We start from the raw sequence: 16,388 nt of genomic DNA on the forward strand, positions 1-16,388 counted from the left end.
TTTCCCCCCGATAACACCTCTGCAAACAAGCTATACTAGAGCAAGAATATCTCATATCATCAGGGTTAAAAGCAAGAGTATCCCATATCATGTTTTTTCCCTGTCTTTTCCTTTGGCCTTGTTCTTACCTACAAGACAAGGAGAAAGAGAGCAATCAGTCAGCACTTGGAATCAAGCTTCCAGTCAGGAACTGACTGCCTGGAACCCCTTACTTGATTACTTACCTGGCATTGCTCTCGAGTACTCATCTTCAACATCTTATGCTTCCAGGGAAGATACCGCATCTGCCTGAGGAACATATAGGGCAAGTGAGAGGGATACAAGGAAGCATGTGGAGACAAGCGTAACAGCACACGTGCCGATACATCCACTACTCTGTCAAAAGCAAAAGTATCCCATATCAGCAGGGTCGAACGTACTATAGATTTGATGGACTTGTTTTGACCCTCAAATTCTTCAGTCGGCCTTATACTCTGGAGGAAACCAGAAAACCCTCCAGCCCAGTTCAAGAATAAGCCTGTGGAAAGTTACTTCTTCAAAAGCAAAAGTATCCCATATCATCTCTTCTCATTTTTCTTCTCTTTATCCTTCATGCTGCCTGCAAGATAGGGAGAATGTGAACAATCAGCCGGAACTCGAAATCAAAGTTCTGATCTGGGACTGATTGCTTGGAGCTCTGATTGCTTACCTTGTCTGTCACCTCTTTCAGCAGATCCCCTAGCTCGACGACTTGGAGGACTCCTACTACATGGTTTGTATCGCGCTTGACCAAGCCTGAAACTACAAGTAAGCTTCAAGTGAAATTGATACATTACCTTGTGCATCTCCACCAGTTAAAGATACCACCCCTGGATGGAGGAAGAGTACTTCCAGAGAAGATGCCACATCTACCTACGAGACAGATAACTAAATCATTCACTTGTACTCACTAAAAGAGAGCTTGAACCTATGTACTTGTGTAAACCCTTCACAATTAATGAGAACTCCTCTATTTCATGGACGTAGCCAATATGGGTGAACCACGTACATCTGGTGTTTGCTTTCCTATCTCTATCCATTTATATACTTATCCACACTAATGACTGGAGCAATCTAGCGACGATCACAAAAAGCGACCGTTTTCGCTACCTAGGATCTATCTTGCAAGAGAACGGAGAATTAGATGGAGATCTCAACCATAGAATACAAGCTGGATGGATGAAGTGTAAGAGTGCATCCGGCGTGTTGTGTGATCGTCGTAAGTCACTGAAGCTCAAGGGAAAATTTTATAGGACGGCAATAAGGCCAGCGATGTTGTATGGCACAGAATGTTGGGCAGTGAAGCATCAACACGTACACAAAATGGGTGTAGCGGAGATAAGGATGCTTCGTGGGATGTTTCGTGGGATGTGTGGGCACACGAGAAAGGAGAAGATTGTGAATGAGGATATCCGAGGTAAAGTAGGAGTAGCCGAAGTTGAAGGAAAGATGAGAGAAAATCGGTTACGGTGGTTTGGACATGTGCAAAGAAGGCCTACTGACGCTCCGGTTCGAAGATGTGACTACGGAACAGAGGTTCGGGGCCGAAGGGGTAGAGGAAGACCTAGGAAAACTTTGGAAGAGACCCTAAGAAAAGACTTAGAGTACTTGGATCTAACGGAGGACATGACACAAAACCGAGCGCAATGGCGTTCTAGGATTCATATAGTCGACCCCACTTAGTGGGAAAAGGCTTTGTTGTTGTTGTTGTTGTTGTTGTATCATTTTTTATCTAATGCATGAGTATAAGAAATGTTAAGACAATAGTATATTGGGAAACACCATGTGATTTAAAATGCAAAGAGAAACAATGAACCATGTTTTATATTTTTTTCGTATTGGTTGATTTAAATTTGGGAACTTTTGACTTGGATTAATGTGTTCTGTTTAAGATATCATTTTTAGATTATGAATTGTTTGCCAATGCAAAAGTTTACATCTTTTTTATAGTAGGATTCATGCGGTTTTTTTTAATCAATTAATCTTTCAAGCTTTTAGTTTTTATCAAGAAATTTAATTTGGGTTTCATTTATTTGTAAAATTAGACACTATTTTGTGAAGATTTTTCTTTATAATTCAGTAAATAATTGCTCCTTTGGCTGTAAATTTGACTTTTGTAAATTTCCAGGTTGTTCTAGACTTTGTCGATTCTGCACAGAGGTTGATAACAGGTTTGGGTCAGTCTCAATTGCCAGTAGATATTACTTTGTTTTAATTTATTCATCTTTTTCAAATTTTTGTGCAAATATTTTTGAAACCCAAGTAATTCAAAGTTCAAATTTATTTGTAAATTGATAGGTGTGGGTGTGGACACCCAATATGACTTTTACATGGTGTTGCTATTTGGTTTTTCACATAATTATACTGGGAACCGTCGAAATTTTGGTTTAGCTGCAGATAAAACAAAATCAAAACGTTACAAAGTAGAGGTATGATTTGATTTTTATATTTGATGCATCATTGGATTATATCAATATAGTAAGAACATTGACTTGACGTATGTGCTTTCGTTTCATATTTAGAATGGATGTTTTCCTTAAATTTGTTCATCCAATATGTTTTCGAGGATCATGCACAAATTCATCCTTCAAACAACAACAAGGGTGATGAAACAATAAGTAATCTTGGGAAAAAACATATGGTTAATGAAATGCTACCGTCTACACCACCACTCTCAGTCAAGAAATCTCTACCTTCATCTCCAACAGAGAGCAGCTCAAGTTCAAAGAAACGACAAAGAGAGCCAAACAGAAAGACTCTTTTCACCTCTACACCAACAAAAAAACCTAAAAGGTTAGTCTTTATAAAAAAAAAAATTAATTGAGATAAACCTTTTTTCCATTACTAGATGTGCATTGATACTTTAATCTCTCTCTATTTTATATGATCCAAGTGATACCACAAGTGGATACAGGGAAGAGACCTATGCATTTGAAGAGACCGATGACGAGAATGTAGCAAGCCCAGATCAAACTCCCAATGAATAAAGTATGGATCCCAACAGTCATAAATCAATTTTCTTAACAAATTGTTTTCCCATCTTGAATGAGCAGTCTCTCTAACACGGAACTATATCTTATAAATATCGCATAATCAATAGGAAAATCTAGAGATAGAGTTCATTTGCGTTGCCTACTGCTTCCTTTCTCCTCTGGCTTTTTATGACCTAAAAAAGCGGTAATGAATGATAAGATGGGTTTTGATTTATATATGCAAAGTGTCCGTAACTGCTGCTTATGATAATTTTGTTGGGGATCCTATTACTATGCACTAGCTTGGTGTCAATGAGTTTTTTTATTTGATTTCAGAGAAATTGAGGAATGAGAAATTGTTTTTTGCTTATGTTTTTTTTAGGTGTGTACTGATTTGAATGGCTACTGAATTGAATGGCTAATACAAAATGTGAACCAATCTGACTTTTTAATTTTTGTGTGCCTGCAAATCATATGCAATTTAGATTCATTCAATTCTTAAGTGATCGAGTTCTATTTTTAATGTTTTTTGTATTTATTTGCAGTTCATCGTTATCGTACAAGACAAAGGAGACACCATTAACGATGCATATGGGTGTCTTTAGTGGAACAAATCTTACTTTTTGAGCTTTGTACAGTTTTAAACGTTAGTCTCCCCGGGAATAGGACCATAGCTTTTAAAGAACAATCCATGAGGATGACATACTAACATCCTCCATTTTTGGCATGTAATATATGAAAGTAAATAGTACTCTTTAGCTATGGTGTACTACCATCCCAATTTTTGTCATGTAATATATGAATGTAAATAGTACTCTCTAGTTATGGCTATGGCGTACTCTCTGGCACATATTTTCTCACGTATATATGCCTTACTTTTTACACGTTTACAACAGTTTTGAAACCCGCAGCATCGCGCGGGCTTCAATGCTTGTATATACTAAAAGAGAAAAAGAACTGAAACACTGTTCATAAGCACAGTGTGATTCCGTTTTTGCCCCTACTTCTTTTTTGTTATTTCAACTTTGCCGGTTTGCTATGATGTGGGAACAAAATGGTGATGCGTGTTCTTCCTTCTCGATGTTTCGACTTGCTTCTTTCTCTCTTTGCTCTCACCGATTCACTTCCGTCAACTCTTTCTCTCGCAGTACCCACAAGCTCTCTTTCGCAGAAATGACGAACCCAGCTCGAGTTTTCTTTCAAAACTCAGGTCGAGTCCTCGACTTCTCTTTCAAAACTCAGCTCGAGTCCTCGGGTAAAACTCATCATCTTCCCTGATTTTGATGGGTTTTCGTACTGCATCAAATTTTGATAAAAATTGTGAAATTTGGGATGTGGGTATTGATGGGGTCGATAGGGTTATTTTCCTTTCCTCTTCTGTTCTCCTCTCTCTCCGTCTGTGTTTGCCTTTGTTTTGATCTCTCTATCTCTTTCGTTTCGATTCCGATCCGATCGTTTGTGAAGGTGGTTTGACTGTGCTTCCCGTTGCTTTCCAGAAACGAATCGCAATGTTTTAGGTGCGTTGGTTCATTTGTTTCTCTATTTTTTGTTTGGTTAGGAAGAAATTTTTTCAATAATTGTTGTAAGATTCCTGCCTCTGCTGCTTCCTGATTCTGTCTCTGTTTGTTATTTGGCTTCCTAGAATTTGTGGTTTTGTCCGATAATCTTGAAAAAAAATTGGTCTAAGCGGAGGAACCAATTCAGGTATTATGTGGAGGTGACTGACGTGATTCATAATAATGCAATTGCACATAGAGAGCACGTTAGTAAGTTGTAATGTTCTGGAATTCAATTAATGGTGGTGTGTGCAGATGGCTGTGACACACACAATACTTCCCAGCCGCTTCTGAAAGATATAAGAATGGTTAGTAGCTGAATTCATCAAAGTTTCCTGAGTTTCTAGAATGACCTTTTACATGATACTTCATTTCATCGTTTTAAATATTTTCTGTAACGATTGTAGTTGATTGGCATTGAATTGTTGAATTTCGGACTAGGGTTGTTGAATTGTTGATTGGAATTTTTATCTGGATATATATATGTGTGAAGACAACCACAGATGCCAAATTAGAATGGGAAAAAAAATAATATCAAATTAACAAAACACAAGGCAGGAAACTTAACTCAAAACTAGTACCAAAGTTGCTTGTATCTTTATACGAAGTTTTACAAGCTGCTTTTGGGAAAGGAGTGGATCCAAAACCTGAGATTGCTTCAGAATTGTCAAAGATGGATTTGTCTATTGAGGATCAAATCAAGGCATTAAATATTCTTTTCGAAAAGCCACAGAATGAGAGGACATTCTTGTCTTTGGATGGTGCAATGAAAAAAGCTTTTGTACTCATGTTACTTGGACAAAGTAACCGCAATTGACATTTCAAACCAACAACAATATATTTTGTTAAAAGCAGCATGCATATCTTTTGTTAAAAGCTGCATCATGCATATATTTTGTTAAAAGCAGCATGCATATGTTTTGGCTATTTGGACAAATTGTTTCTTACTGAAACCAACTTGCATTTGTATATTTTATGAACTTGAATATGTGGTTGGATTATATAATGTAACGATTGTAGTTGTTTTTTGTGAACCTTCTTTTATGTTATTGGAAAATATTTTGAATTTGATGTATGGAATTTACTATGTTTCTTTGTTATTTGAAAATTTGTGTGGTTTTCAATAGGTATAAATATGAGAAAAGTTCAACAAACAAAGAAAGATTTGTTAATTTTTTTTTTCTCTTGTCCTATCCGGTTCAGTACCAAACACAGTATAAATAATACGGTCATTAATCCGATACTGCACCAAATGCCCGACTAATTTAGTCAGTACTATCCGGTGGCTATTTATCCTATCCGACAGAAATAATCAGTACAATCCAAGCTGTCAAACGAGGCCCTAGTGTATATAATATCGCATTTTTCAAAAAAAAAAAAAAAAAAAAACAACCTATTGCTCTTGTGTATGCATGAAATTTGATATTTAATTGCATGATTATTTCTTGAATTTTCTATGTGATTATATATAGCGATTAGACTCTACTTTTCGAACATATGATGAATTTCTCCAGTGGTTAGAATCTTCCTTTTTGGCCCATTGTTTCACGTGTTCAAATTCTCATCCCCCCCCCCCCCCCAGTGTAGCTTAGATTATAAATATATTTAGTAAGTAAAAAAAATAAGGAAACCAAACAGAGCACAGCACAAGAAAACTTTTAGCGAATAGCTAACGTAAGATTTAACATAATGAAGCCTTATTTGAGAAAAGCTTAATCAATGATTATTAATCGCCAATTTGGTAAAAAAAAAAAAAATTCTTTGAGATATAAAGAATGCCTAATTTTGAGTAAGAGCTGCATGAAGAAGCACATTCCAAGTATCAGGAACTCCAGCTAAACACCAATGGCTGCAGTCCATGCCCCGGTGCCCGCCGAGGCCATAGACCGACGGGTGCGCATCCTTTCGTAGTTGCGAAAGAGTTGTAATATTCAGCAAATGGACCGGCCTTGACGCGGTGCGTAACACTTTCTCTAGTACTTGCTCTGCTGGATGTGGTTTTCCTGGAAAGTCTGGGCCTGGCAGTGGTTCTGTTTGTGCATTGCAGTTAATTGCTTGAGGATCACCCCACTCTGTTGCACTGATACAAACAAAAAGATTGAGTTTGATTAGAAACTATCAGAAACTCTGCTCAATATTTCAATTCTACGAAATGGGTTGTGATTCAGGTTCTCTCGGGTGCGTCATGTTCGTGCCGTGTTCATACTTGCACTGGCAGTTGAGAATACTTACTTGCTATGATCTGGAGAAACACCTTGGAAGAAGACCTTGGTTTTGTTGGAGTTCACTTTGGAGTCAACCCATCCAGCCCAAGTGGTCAACGCCTTCTCATATGCACGCAACCGATCCATGTCCTTGTAAGTTTGATTCCCCACTTGAATTAAATCCCATCTGCAACGCATTTGAACACAAACATTCAATTACTTGCACAACACGCAAACTCAAAGATTTAGTGGATTTCAAATCAATAGGCGTCTTACGGTTGCTTTCTTCCGACGTGAAGCCACCAGTGCCATGAGTCGAAGATCAATACATCGTTTTGCAGCCACAGTTGCTCGTTTTCGGGTGAGATTGAGTCGAGTTTGAGGACACGGCCATCAGGTGTGCCTACAATGTCGACAATGAAGGCATTTCGGGAGAAGGACACACTCAGATTGTATTCCTGAAAATTTTTGAATTGGCATTCATCATGTAAGTAATCCAACCAAATCTGTCATGTAAAACTAATAAATGGCAACTTCTTGATTTCGAATTAACAAAAAAGTTTGGAACACAAAGCAATCATTGTCATAGGAGCAAAGTGCAGCAAACATGATCATTTCGAAACTGAACCAAACAATATCATCTACTTCTTTATGCTAAGTGAGACATTATAACAATATCTCAAACCAATAATACGTTACTATATGAAAATTTTAAAACATATAATGTGTTATTAGTTTGAGTTACTAACCACATTGGTGTACCTAGTTTAAGTCTTCTCTTTTATAGAAATAATTATAAGAAAAATAAAAACATATATAGATCATCATTTTGTGCATCTAATATATAGATTATAATTAGGTGTAAGTTGAGACTTGAGAAGTAATGCATCTTCAATGCACATAAGACTTAAAACTTGAGGCAAACATATTGAGACCTAAATTTGACTTTCAATAGGAGATTTGGGTCATTGGTGGAGCCTATGCCAACAAGGAAAAATTTTAGGGTTTGAGTTTTGACTCCAATCATTTCCAGTGCACATACCCAAATTGTCAAAACTTAAAATTTGAGTTTTGAGTTCATTGTTTCTCCTCCGATGCAAAGACTCAAAACTTAAAACTCAAAATAAGTGTCAGGATTTGAGTCCTTGCATTGGAGATGAAATCCAAAATACATAAATCTACAACTTTTTTAGGATCCAAATATAAGAATTTAGGTCTATAATTTGAGTACGAGATGCTCACCAGGAATATGAATGTAGAGAGTCCTTCTTTCCTGACCAATGTGTATTTGGTTCCTGGAACAGCTGTGTAAAGCATGCAAATAAGTGACTGCCATTGGTTCAAACTCAACGAGTCCCCGACAAACATGATGCTTTTCCCTGTGTATGTCGACAAGAAACTACTTCCATTGAATCTGCATCATCAAAATTCAAACACACAGGTCAATATCAAAGTTTTATAACGTATTAAGTAGATAGTATGTTACAAAGATAAGTAAATTGTGTGATTTGTGCAAATGTTCCCTCGTAGTAAATTTATGTTGTTTTATCACAAAATTGTTAATTTGAATTGCACATTCAAATTCCGATCGTGCCATTTATCCATTTTGGAAATTTGGAATCTCCTCTTATCAAGAATATGGCCAAAGAAATCAATCTTAAGATGTATTAATTTCATGTTCAAATTAAGAAAAATGTATGACCAACGACTGTTTGATATTGTTTATGCAAAGTATATTTCTCAATTACGTGACAGAGACTCACTTATAAAAGCAAATATCCACATACCATCCATCAGGCCATAGTCCTCATATAGATATACATACATACATACATAGCGTTTAAAAAAAAAGGGGGTAAATACTAGTTTGATATTGTTTTTGCAAAGTATATTTCTCAATTACGTGACAGAGACTTTCACTTATAAAAACAAATATCCACATACCATCCATCTGGCCATTGTCCTCACACACACACACACACACACATATATATATATATGCAACATAGCGTTGAAAAAAAAGGTAAATACTCGTTGTGACAGAGACTTTAACTTATAAAAGCAAATATCCACATACCATCCATCTGGCCATGGTCCTCATATATATATATATACACACACACATATATACACAGCATAGTGTTGAAAAAGGGTAAATACCATATAGAGGTGCTCTTCAACTTGTATTAAAGTATGAAAGGAACCAAAGTGCTAATGCGAAATGCTACCAACCAATCTCAAATGTGTTGTAATGATGCAAAAATCAACCCAATCATAAAGTTTAAAATTAATAAAATAAAATAATAAAATACTTTTACATGTAAGGAAAGGTAGAAGAACTTTTATTTATATTGTTGTTTTAATGAGAAATATTTAAATGTGGAAAATTAATGTCTACGTGTAATCAACTAAACAGTGTTATGAAAACAACATTCAAAAATCCAAACTTTAAAGGAAAAATACAGCAGAGCAAAAATTAGTTGAACAAATTCCAAAACAATAAGCCATATCACATCTCACATGGGCTTTAAGTTTGCGAGTCTGTCCAGAGTGGCTAATAAGATCGGATAACACAAACAACGATAAAAGAAACAAAAGCATATATACGAGGTTGGAAGCTATGGAAAGTTACTCAAAATTAATTTTCAGTTTTCTGAACCAAAACATCAAGGGCATGAATTCTTTTTTCTAGGACAAGGTTATTTGGAGTATCGAATATTTCATAATTTTTAATCGTTTTTAGAAACTTATTTGGACTAAATAGCTAAAACCTTGGTCAAAAATACAAAATTCAAAATCTAAAAATCAAAAAACCCAAAATAATCAATACTTCAAAGCACCATAAAATATTTTACAAATTCAAATGCATAGAAAGTAATAAGGACCAATGCCTTTTCAAAAAATCTCATCAATTTTAGAAATATCATTGTAAATTGAAACGGAAATCAGATTCCTCATTACTAATGCGATATGACATTGCAAAAACTCGTGAAATATTAAAAAAAATAAAGGATTTTTTTTCACCGAAAATGCATTCAAATGATTAAGGACCAGCCTAACGAGCAGTTCATAGATAGAGTCACGCATGTAACAGGGTGTGGGATATATAGTTAGACCATGAGAGTAAAATTAGAAGGTGATAACTCAAAAAGTTTTGGACCAATAAGTTTTGTAATTAGTTTACCCACATTAGCAATCTAATTATTTGCTCGGATGACCAAGTTTTATCTGAACATGTGTGATTCAAACTGAGACTCTCGTGATACAACACGTAAGAAGTCGGGTAAGAGAATATTATCTATGTATGTATGCAATATGCGTGTATAACATTGAAAATCGTCGCGTACCTTGGTAAGCTGCAGGCAAAGGGTTGCCATCTATACTTGAGGTAGTTTTTGTCCGAGCGGCCATTCCCTACGCAATCAAATTCCTTCTCAATGAAGGGGCAGCTGGGAGCGGCATAAAGAGGATATGAATCATCAAAAACCCAGTTTCCGTTAGAAACATCACAGTCGTTGATATCGCTCCCTACGAGTCCTCCATGCACTTGGTGATGCAGAAGAGGAAGTAGAAGCAGAACTACTGCAGCTCCAATTGCAAAAGAAGCCATGAAAACACAGAGGGATATTAGAAGGCTGGTCCAACTCACAAAGTATATGTATACATATATCATAGAACTATGAAGTAATAATATATATGGTAAAATTAAGGTAATGTGGAAATAATGGAGACTGGGATTTGGTTTTTCCTGGTAAACTAAATATGGAGAGGGAGGGAACTGAAAGAGAGGGAGAGGGAGAGGGAGAGGGAGTTTCAAAATGGTTTGGTGGAGTTAGAGAGAATGTAGATATCTAGGAGGGGACAATTTGGAGCTGTCCATTGGTTAGCTTCTGTGGGCTCACCAAATCAAAATAAGGGAAAACATAACTTTTCAGTCTTCACAACCAAAACTTTACACAAATGATAATAACTAAATGATTTGTTACGTGACAGTGACTTCTCGACCAACAAACGAATTGGCTTCTAAATATTTTCCTGAGTAAATGCAAAAAATAAAAAATAAAAAATTCTGTGTTTAAAATATATAAAAGTGAGAGAATCTTTGTTAGAGATTGAAGTAAAACGCAAATGATGATTACTCTGTTTACGTCTTTATTTATATACAAGTCAGTATAATGGTCCGGAAAGAAGGAACAATGATACTGAGAGAAAGCAGTGAGATGACTTGATTTCTTCTGGAGTGTCTAAAATGGTAGCAGAAGGACCCTTTATATAAAGTCCTACAAGGTTATCTACAGTGTACAAATTGGATAGAGTGCATACACATGGGCCACGATAAAATTTTGTCGGAAATTTTCATTCTTTGTTGGTGTCTTAAGATAATTGATTTGGCGACTATGAAGGATTCAGAATTCTATCCCATGCAAATGCGACCTGTGCAAGTAATGGCTTCTAACAGAAAAGAGAATTGCCGTGCAAGATAAAATAACCTTTTTGTTTTGTTACGATTCGACCTTCCACTGTACCTAAATTTTAAATTGAAAAAAATATATATATTCTAACAGCATTTGGTAGAAAGATAAACTAAAAATATACTTCAATATTCATAGGAATGCTTGTTATATTTGGAGGAAATATATCACTATCGACCATATAAAGATAAGATAAATCAATTGACCGGTTTTAATTAAATCATGCAACTATAATACTAATTCAACTTCGGATAGCCAAAAAAATTAAAATTTAACTGATTAATTAATTCTCATGCAAGCAACAATACAGAAACAAAAAATCTGGACGCGAAATAGAGAAAAGGCCACAAAGATGAAGAATCAAGGGACAACCTAGTTCAAATCGAATCAATCTACAGTTTAGGGGTACTACTGTCCCTATTGTGAAAGGGATTGCTCTCAGGGAAGCTTCAAAGTTAGCAAGACCAAAGTTTTAAGCCTGTCTCTGTGGGGGGTGATGCTAAGTTGGTAATCGATGGAGATTGAAGACTATTACAAAAGATATTAAGCATTTTGCTCACCAATTTGAACCAATTTCTTGGAGACGTGTTTAGAGCGACAAATTTTCTAATCGCTCTCACAAATATGGACAACATAGCAATCAAACATCAACGATAATACTTCAATTTGAAAATTGATAATTTTAACTAATTTTTCCTCAAAAGTAATATATAAGGAACTTACTCATTCTCATTCCACTAGACATATGCATTCTAAGAGATGACCGGCTCTTGCTACTACTTGAACCACTAGATCGGATCACTTCACCTTCGTATTCTCAACAACAATATGATGTTAAGGAACCAATTAAGCATAAAGAGATATCAACACTGAACAAATCTCTAGAGTTATCTCAATGAAAGGCTCCAAGAAGAAGTGACAATATGTCTATATCAACCCTTGCTTTTAGGGGGTGTATTCAATTGGGAATTTGAGAGATTTCAATGGATTTTTATGGAGTCTAATTGATTTGTAGAGATTTCATGTAAAATTTTAATTTAATTCTCTCGAAATCTTGGGGGGTGTATTCAATTGGGATGTTGAGGGATTTTAATTCTTTTAATAAATCTAGGGGTATTCAATCAGGATTTTAAGTGATTATTTGAAATTCAATGGGTATTTAATTAGGATTTTATGATAGTTTATTAAAATTCTTAGAAATATGGGTGTATTCAATTAGAATTTTAAAAAAGTTTATAACATTCTAGGTGTATTCAATTAGAATTCGAATTTCAAGAATTTGGAAAAGTTACACTATGTTTGGATGAAGAAATTTAAGATTACTAAGGAATTTTAAAATGACAAAATTGAAATGAAGGGATTTTATTTTCTAGAATTTGTGAATTTTGTTGTTTGGTTAACTTAAAAGAACAATGAAATTGAAAACAGAATTTGTTAATTTTACACTATCTTAAAATCCTGATTGAATATATATTAAATTTTAGAGAATCACTTCAAATCTCGATTAAATACCCTTAGATTCATTAAAATAATTAAAATCCCTCAAAATTCTAATTGAATACACTCCCTTATATTAGCCTATTGCAGTCTTGAATAGGTATATAAGATTATTTCTTACTAATTAAGAAAGTAAATCGGTCGGATTCTTCCCGTTTTGGATATGGAGTATGAATTAATACTGCAACTCAATTCCGGTAATAAAAAAATTTGTAAAAGAAGAAAAATAACGCACTAGAAAAGGAAACACCTTCTCTTCTCCACCCAAAAACTGATACATGCATTCGTCGACAATCTCCTACGTGAATGGGTAGGAGTCCTACGTACTGACATAGGGATTGGATTAACAGTCCAACGCACTGAGAGGAATCGTCCTCTCTTTTGTTTTTTTTTTGTTTTGGCAAGTTTTTTGTTTAGAGAGGAACCCTTGCCATTAACTAATCATAATATGGAGAAAAACTTGTATGAAACTTGGCTTGCACTAGAGGCTTGTCATTGGACTTCGCTAAGTGACACTATAATCTACTCAAAACTTGTCACATGACAATTCTTAAATATAATTTTTTATCTTTCTTTTATATTTAAAATTCTTATAATTATTTTTCTTACTAATTAATATATACCATGAGATGAATCTAATGGTGACTTCTTTTCTACTTTTCTCCCTTTTTTTTATTCCCAAAATTTCCTTCCACTATGTTTTTTGCCGTGAGTGTCACAACCTGTCCCGAAATTCAGTTATCAGTGATGTAAAATGACAATTTTATCCTTGGACGGGAAAATTGTAGTTTGTATGTGTGACATATTGAGACTTAGAGGTTATTGTGCGGTTTTGGATTGGTGACCACGTGGATCACACACACACCACACTCACTCCCTCACTCTCCCTTCTCGTGCTCTCTCTCTCGCAGGCTCTCTTTCTCATTCGAACTCGTATGGACAAACACCCAAAACCCTTGAAACTTCACGGATCGTGGTCAAAATTGGCACCATTGTGTTCGTGAAGCTCAGACGAGCCAATTGGTACCCATTTCAGGTAAAGATACCTTCGAAAACCGTAGTTTTCATAACCCTTGATTTGTGCACTGTTCATGCACACGTAATTATGGATGTTTTTGGAAATTTGAAGCTTGTAAGAAGCTTAGTAAGGTCCCAAGGAAGCTTGAAGTGCTTCGTTTGAAGGTTTTGGACGTCGGGATCGTGCGGACGAAGTTTGGCCGATTTTTCTTGGAATTCTCCGGTGGGATCCCGTGACTTTTAGAACTTTAAATTAGTATGATTGTGTTCTACAAGTTAAGAGCTTCATTTTGGTATAAATTGCGTGAAAAATGGTGAAGAAACGAGTGAGAAATCAAAGTTCTAAAAGTCCCCAGTTCTCCGGCGACGGCGACGGTCGCTAGAGTCCCAAGGTTGAAGACAACGGAATATTCCGTCAAGTCTGAAGGAATATTCCAATGTTGTTAGTTAGATTTAACGGTAACAGTTAGAAGTTAACGGAATATTCGCTGTATATACCTGACGGCGCTAACTGACGCCATCAGTGTGCCTGGCACATGGCCGCGCGTGGGGGGCGTGTCTGGCCGTGCCATTATTGACGTGTGGTGGCGCGTGAGGCTTCCAAAAATTTATCTAAAAATATGGGGATGATCCTGAGGTTATGTAGGTCACTGTGGTATGTTCATATACCCATTTTGAGCTTTGTATGAGAAGTTATTAACTAGTTTTGCCTATGTACTTTAAAATAACGTTTTTATAGTTAATTCGCATATAGGTGAGACTTATCCCGAGGACGAGCGTATCTAATGGCGACTCGGGGGCTACGACCCTTCGACATACTAGTGAGTGGGCTTTTGATTTTCAGTATATATTTATATACTCGATATTTTCCCAGAAATATGTGTTTTAAATGATAGTATGCCATAAATGCCATGCATATAAATTATAATTCAAGTATGAATTGGCATGTGATACGTTATATATATAATTGTGGTGTTGTGGATGCTCAGGTAAGCCGAGGTAAGTTGTGTTTGGTTATATGAATCATCGATGATGTGATATGTGATTGAATACTTTTGAGCTCATAAAACTGCACTTAGGGTGTTTGTGATTTAGCCATAGATATGGCACATGCCTGTTTATTATGTCACCTCCCGCACCATATGCTCATATTGGATCCAATTTAGGTGCACAGTCTTGTCATACAGACCTTATTTATGGTTCCGACTCGTAGGTGATTAGCGATTTATCGCCTAACTATTATATGAGAGTAGTATTAAGCATGATTGTATTACACCCATTATTGTCGTACAGACCTTTTCATTTGGTTCCGACTCTTGTGCAGTATATTGTCGTATAGGTCATAGTAGTGACTCCGGCTAGATTGAGTTTGAGCTATGATGTCAGCCGTATAGACTACCACAGGGGTTCCGGCTAACATGTTATATTTCTATGAAATTGTTCTTACCTGAATTGCTTACTCTGTTATATCTTGGCATGGCATACATATGAATATGATTATGTGAAGCATGAATTGAATTGATATGATTTCATATATATATATATATATATATATATATATGTGCTTATATCTTGATTCTGGGAAAAATTATACATGTTTTACAGCGAGGGGTTAGATATGTTGATAAATGAAATGGTTTTGTAAAACATTTGTTTTTGCCTACTCACGTTTTCTGTTTTGCGCCTCTCCAAGTTTTAAGTAAGCTTGTTGTTGGTGGCTTGAGGACGTCGGTAATTCTAACCTATCTAAATAATAGTAGGACATTCCTGGTACTGTATAACTAGTACTTGTCTTATTGGACTGCACCTAGACTTATGCTCTGATTAAGAGTGTCTACTGTTGTAACTAACTCCTATCACTTCCTGTTTAGTAATGCACTTTAGTAATTTGGTTTTTAATTATTCATATATTTGTTATCATTATTGCTTCCGCACTATGCACATAGATACATCACTCTCATGTGACGGCCATCATGCCTTGATCTCGGTCGGGGTGTGTCAATTTGGTATCAGAGCCTAGGTTTAGCAGTCCTGTATAATTCTTGAATATTCTAATCATTGTGATGTCTTATGTCAGAACTATGCCGCCTCTTAGAGAGCCCCGTCAATCAGCTGAACCTAGTTTCCCCAATATTGCTCAATTAGGGGAAGCTATAGTATCTGCCATTCAGCTTGCATTCCGTACTCCTCAAAGGACACCTCTTGAGACAGTTTATAACCTGAAGTTGACTCACTTCATTGGAAATGAAGGTCATGAGGGGGCAGAAAAATGGCTTAATCATATTGAGAAGACATTTCTAGTGATGCAGAGTCAGGGGAATCTTTCTCTTGATAGGTGGGTTGAGACGACTACTTGATTTTTGGGAGAGCAGCCTGCATCCTGGTGGAGACAGGAGTCTTACCAGTTGACCCCAGCAAAGATTGCAGACTGGGGAGTATTTAAATAGCTGTTTTGAAAAAGGTTCATTCATCCTGAGTATATTGATCGTAAGAAACAGGAGTTTACTCATTTGAAGCAAGGAAAGATGTCAGCTAATGAGTATTATAGGATGTTTACTGATCTGTCGAGATATGATCCGGAGGTTGCTGCTAACCCGGTTGAGATGCTCCGCCGTTTCATATTGGGTGCTAAGAAGAAATGGCATTCCATAG

The 16,388-nt window shown here is 36.1% G+C and overlaps 1 protein-coding gene and 1 long non-coding RNA gene across 3 annotated transcripts; one reads left to right on the forward strand and one right to left on the reverse strand.

Annotated features, from left to right (window-relative positions):
* The first annotated feature begins 4,041 nt into the window (after nt 1-4,041).
* On the forward strand, nt 4,042-7,323 carry LOC103444046 (uncharacterized). Of its 2 annotated transcripts, none has more exons than XR_011571272.1 (5): nt 4,042-4,507; nt 4,633-4,694; nt 4,802-6,503; nt 6,715-6,903; nt 7,018-7,323. It is a non-coding gene; the product is annotated as an uncharacterized lncRNA (long non-coding RNA). The 2 variants fall into 2 exon arrangements; XR_011571273.1 differs by having other exon boundaries at nt 4,047-4,507; nt 4,802-4,854.
* Nucleotides 6,173-10,618, reverse strand: LOC103444053 (protein trichome birefringence-like 43). Its single transcript, XM_017334145.3, has 5 exons — nt 10,098-10,618; nt 7,993-8,164; nt 7,027-7,208; nt 6,779-6,937; nt 6,173-6,626 (listed from the first exon to the last, which is right to left on the reverse strand). The coding sequence occupies exons 1-5, from the start codon at nt 10,421-10,423 to the stop codon at nt 6,326-6,328; spliced, it is 1,140 nt and encodes a 379-aa protein (XP_017189634.3). The 5' UTR covers nt 10,424-10,618; the 3' UTR covers nt 6,173-6,325.
* Nucleotides 10,619-16,388: the final 5,770 nt, after the last annotated feature.

Source organism: Malus domestica, chromosome 09 (assembly GCF_042453785.1).
Source record: "Malus domestica chromosome 09, GDT2T_hap1".
NCBI classification, from domain to species: Eukaryota; Viridiplantae; Streptophyta; class Magnoliopsida; order Rosales; family Rosaceae; genus Malus; species Malus domestica.

What these genes read in the sequence shown, in the direction of transcription:
- LOC103444053 (XM_017334145.3), bottom strand. Translation starts at nt 10,423, where the DNA reads ATGATATATGTATACATATACTTTGTGAGTTGGACCAGCCTTCTAATA. An exon ending in TCTCTACATTCATATTCCTG is followed by an intron (nt 7,209 to 7,992) that starts GTGAGCATCTCG and finishes AAAAATTTTCAG; the next exon opens with GAATACAATCTGAGTGTGTC. An exon ending in CACGTCGGAAGAAAGCAACC is followed by an intron (nt 6,938 to 7,026) that starts GTAAGACGCCTA and finishes AATGCGTTGCAG; the next exon opens with ATGGGATTTAATTCAAGTGG.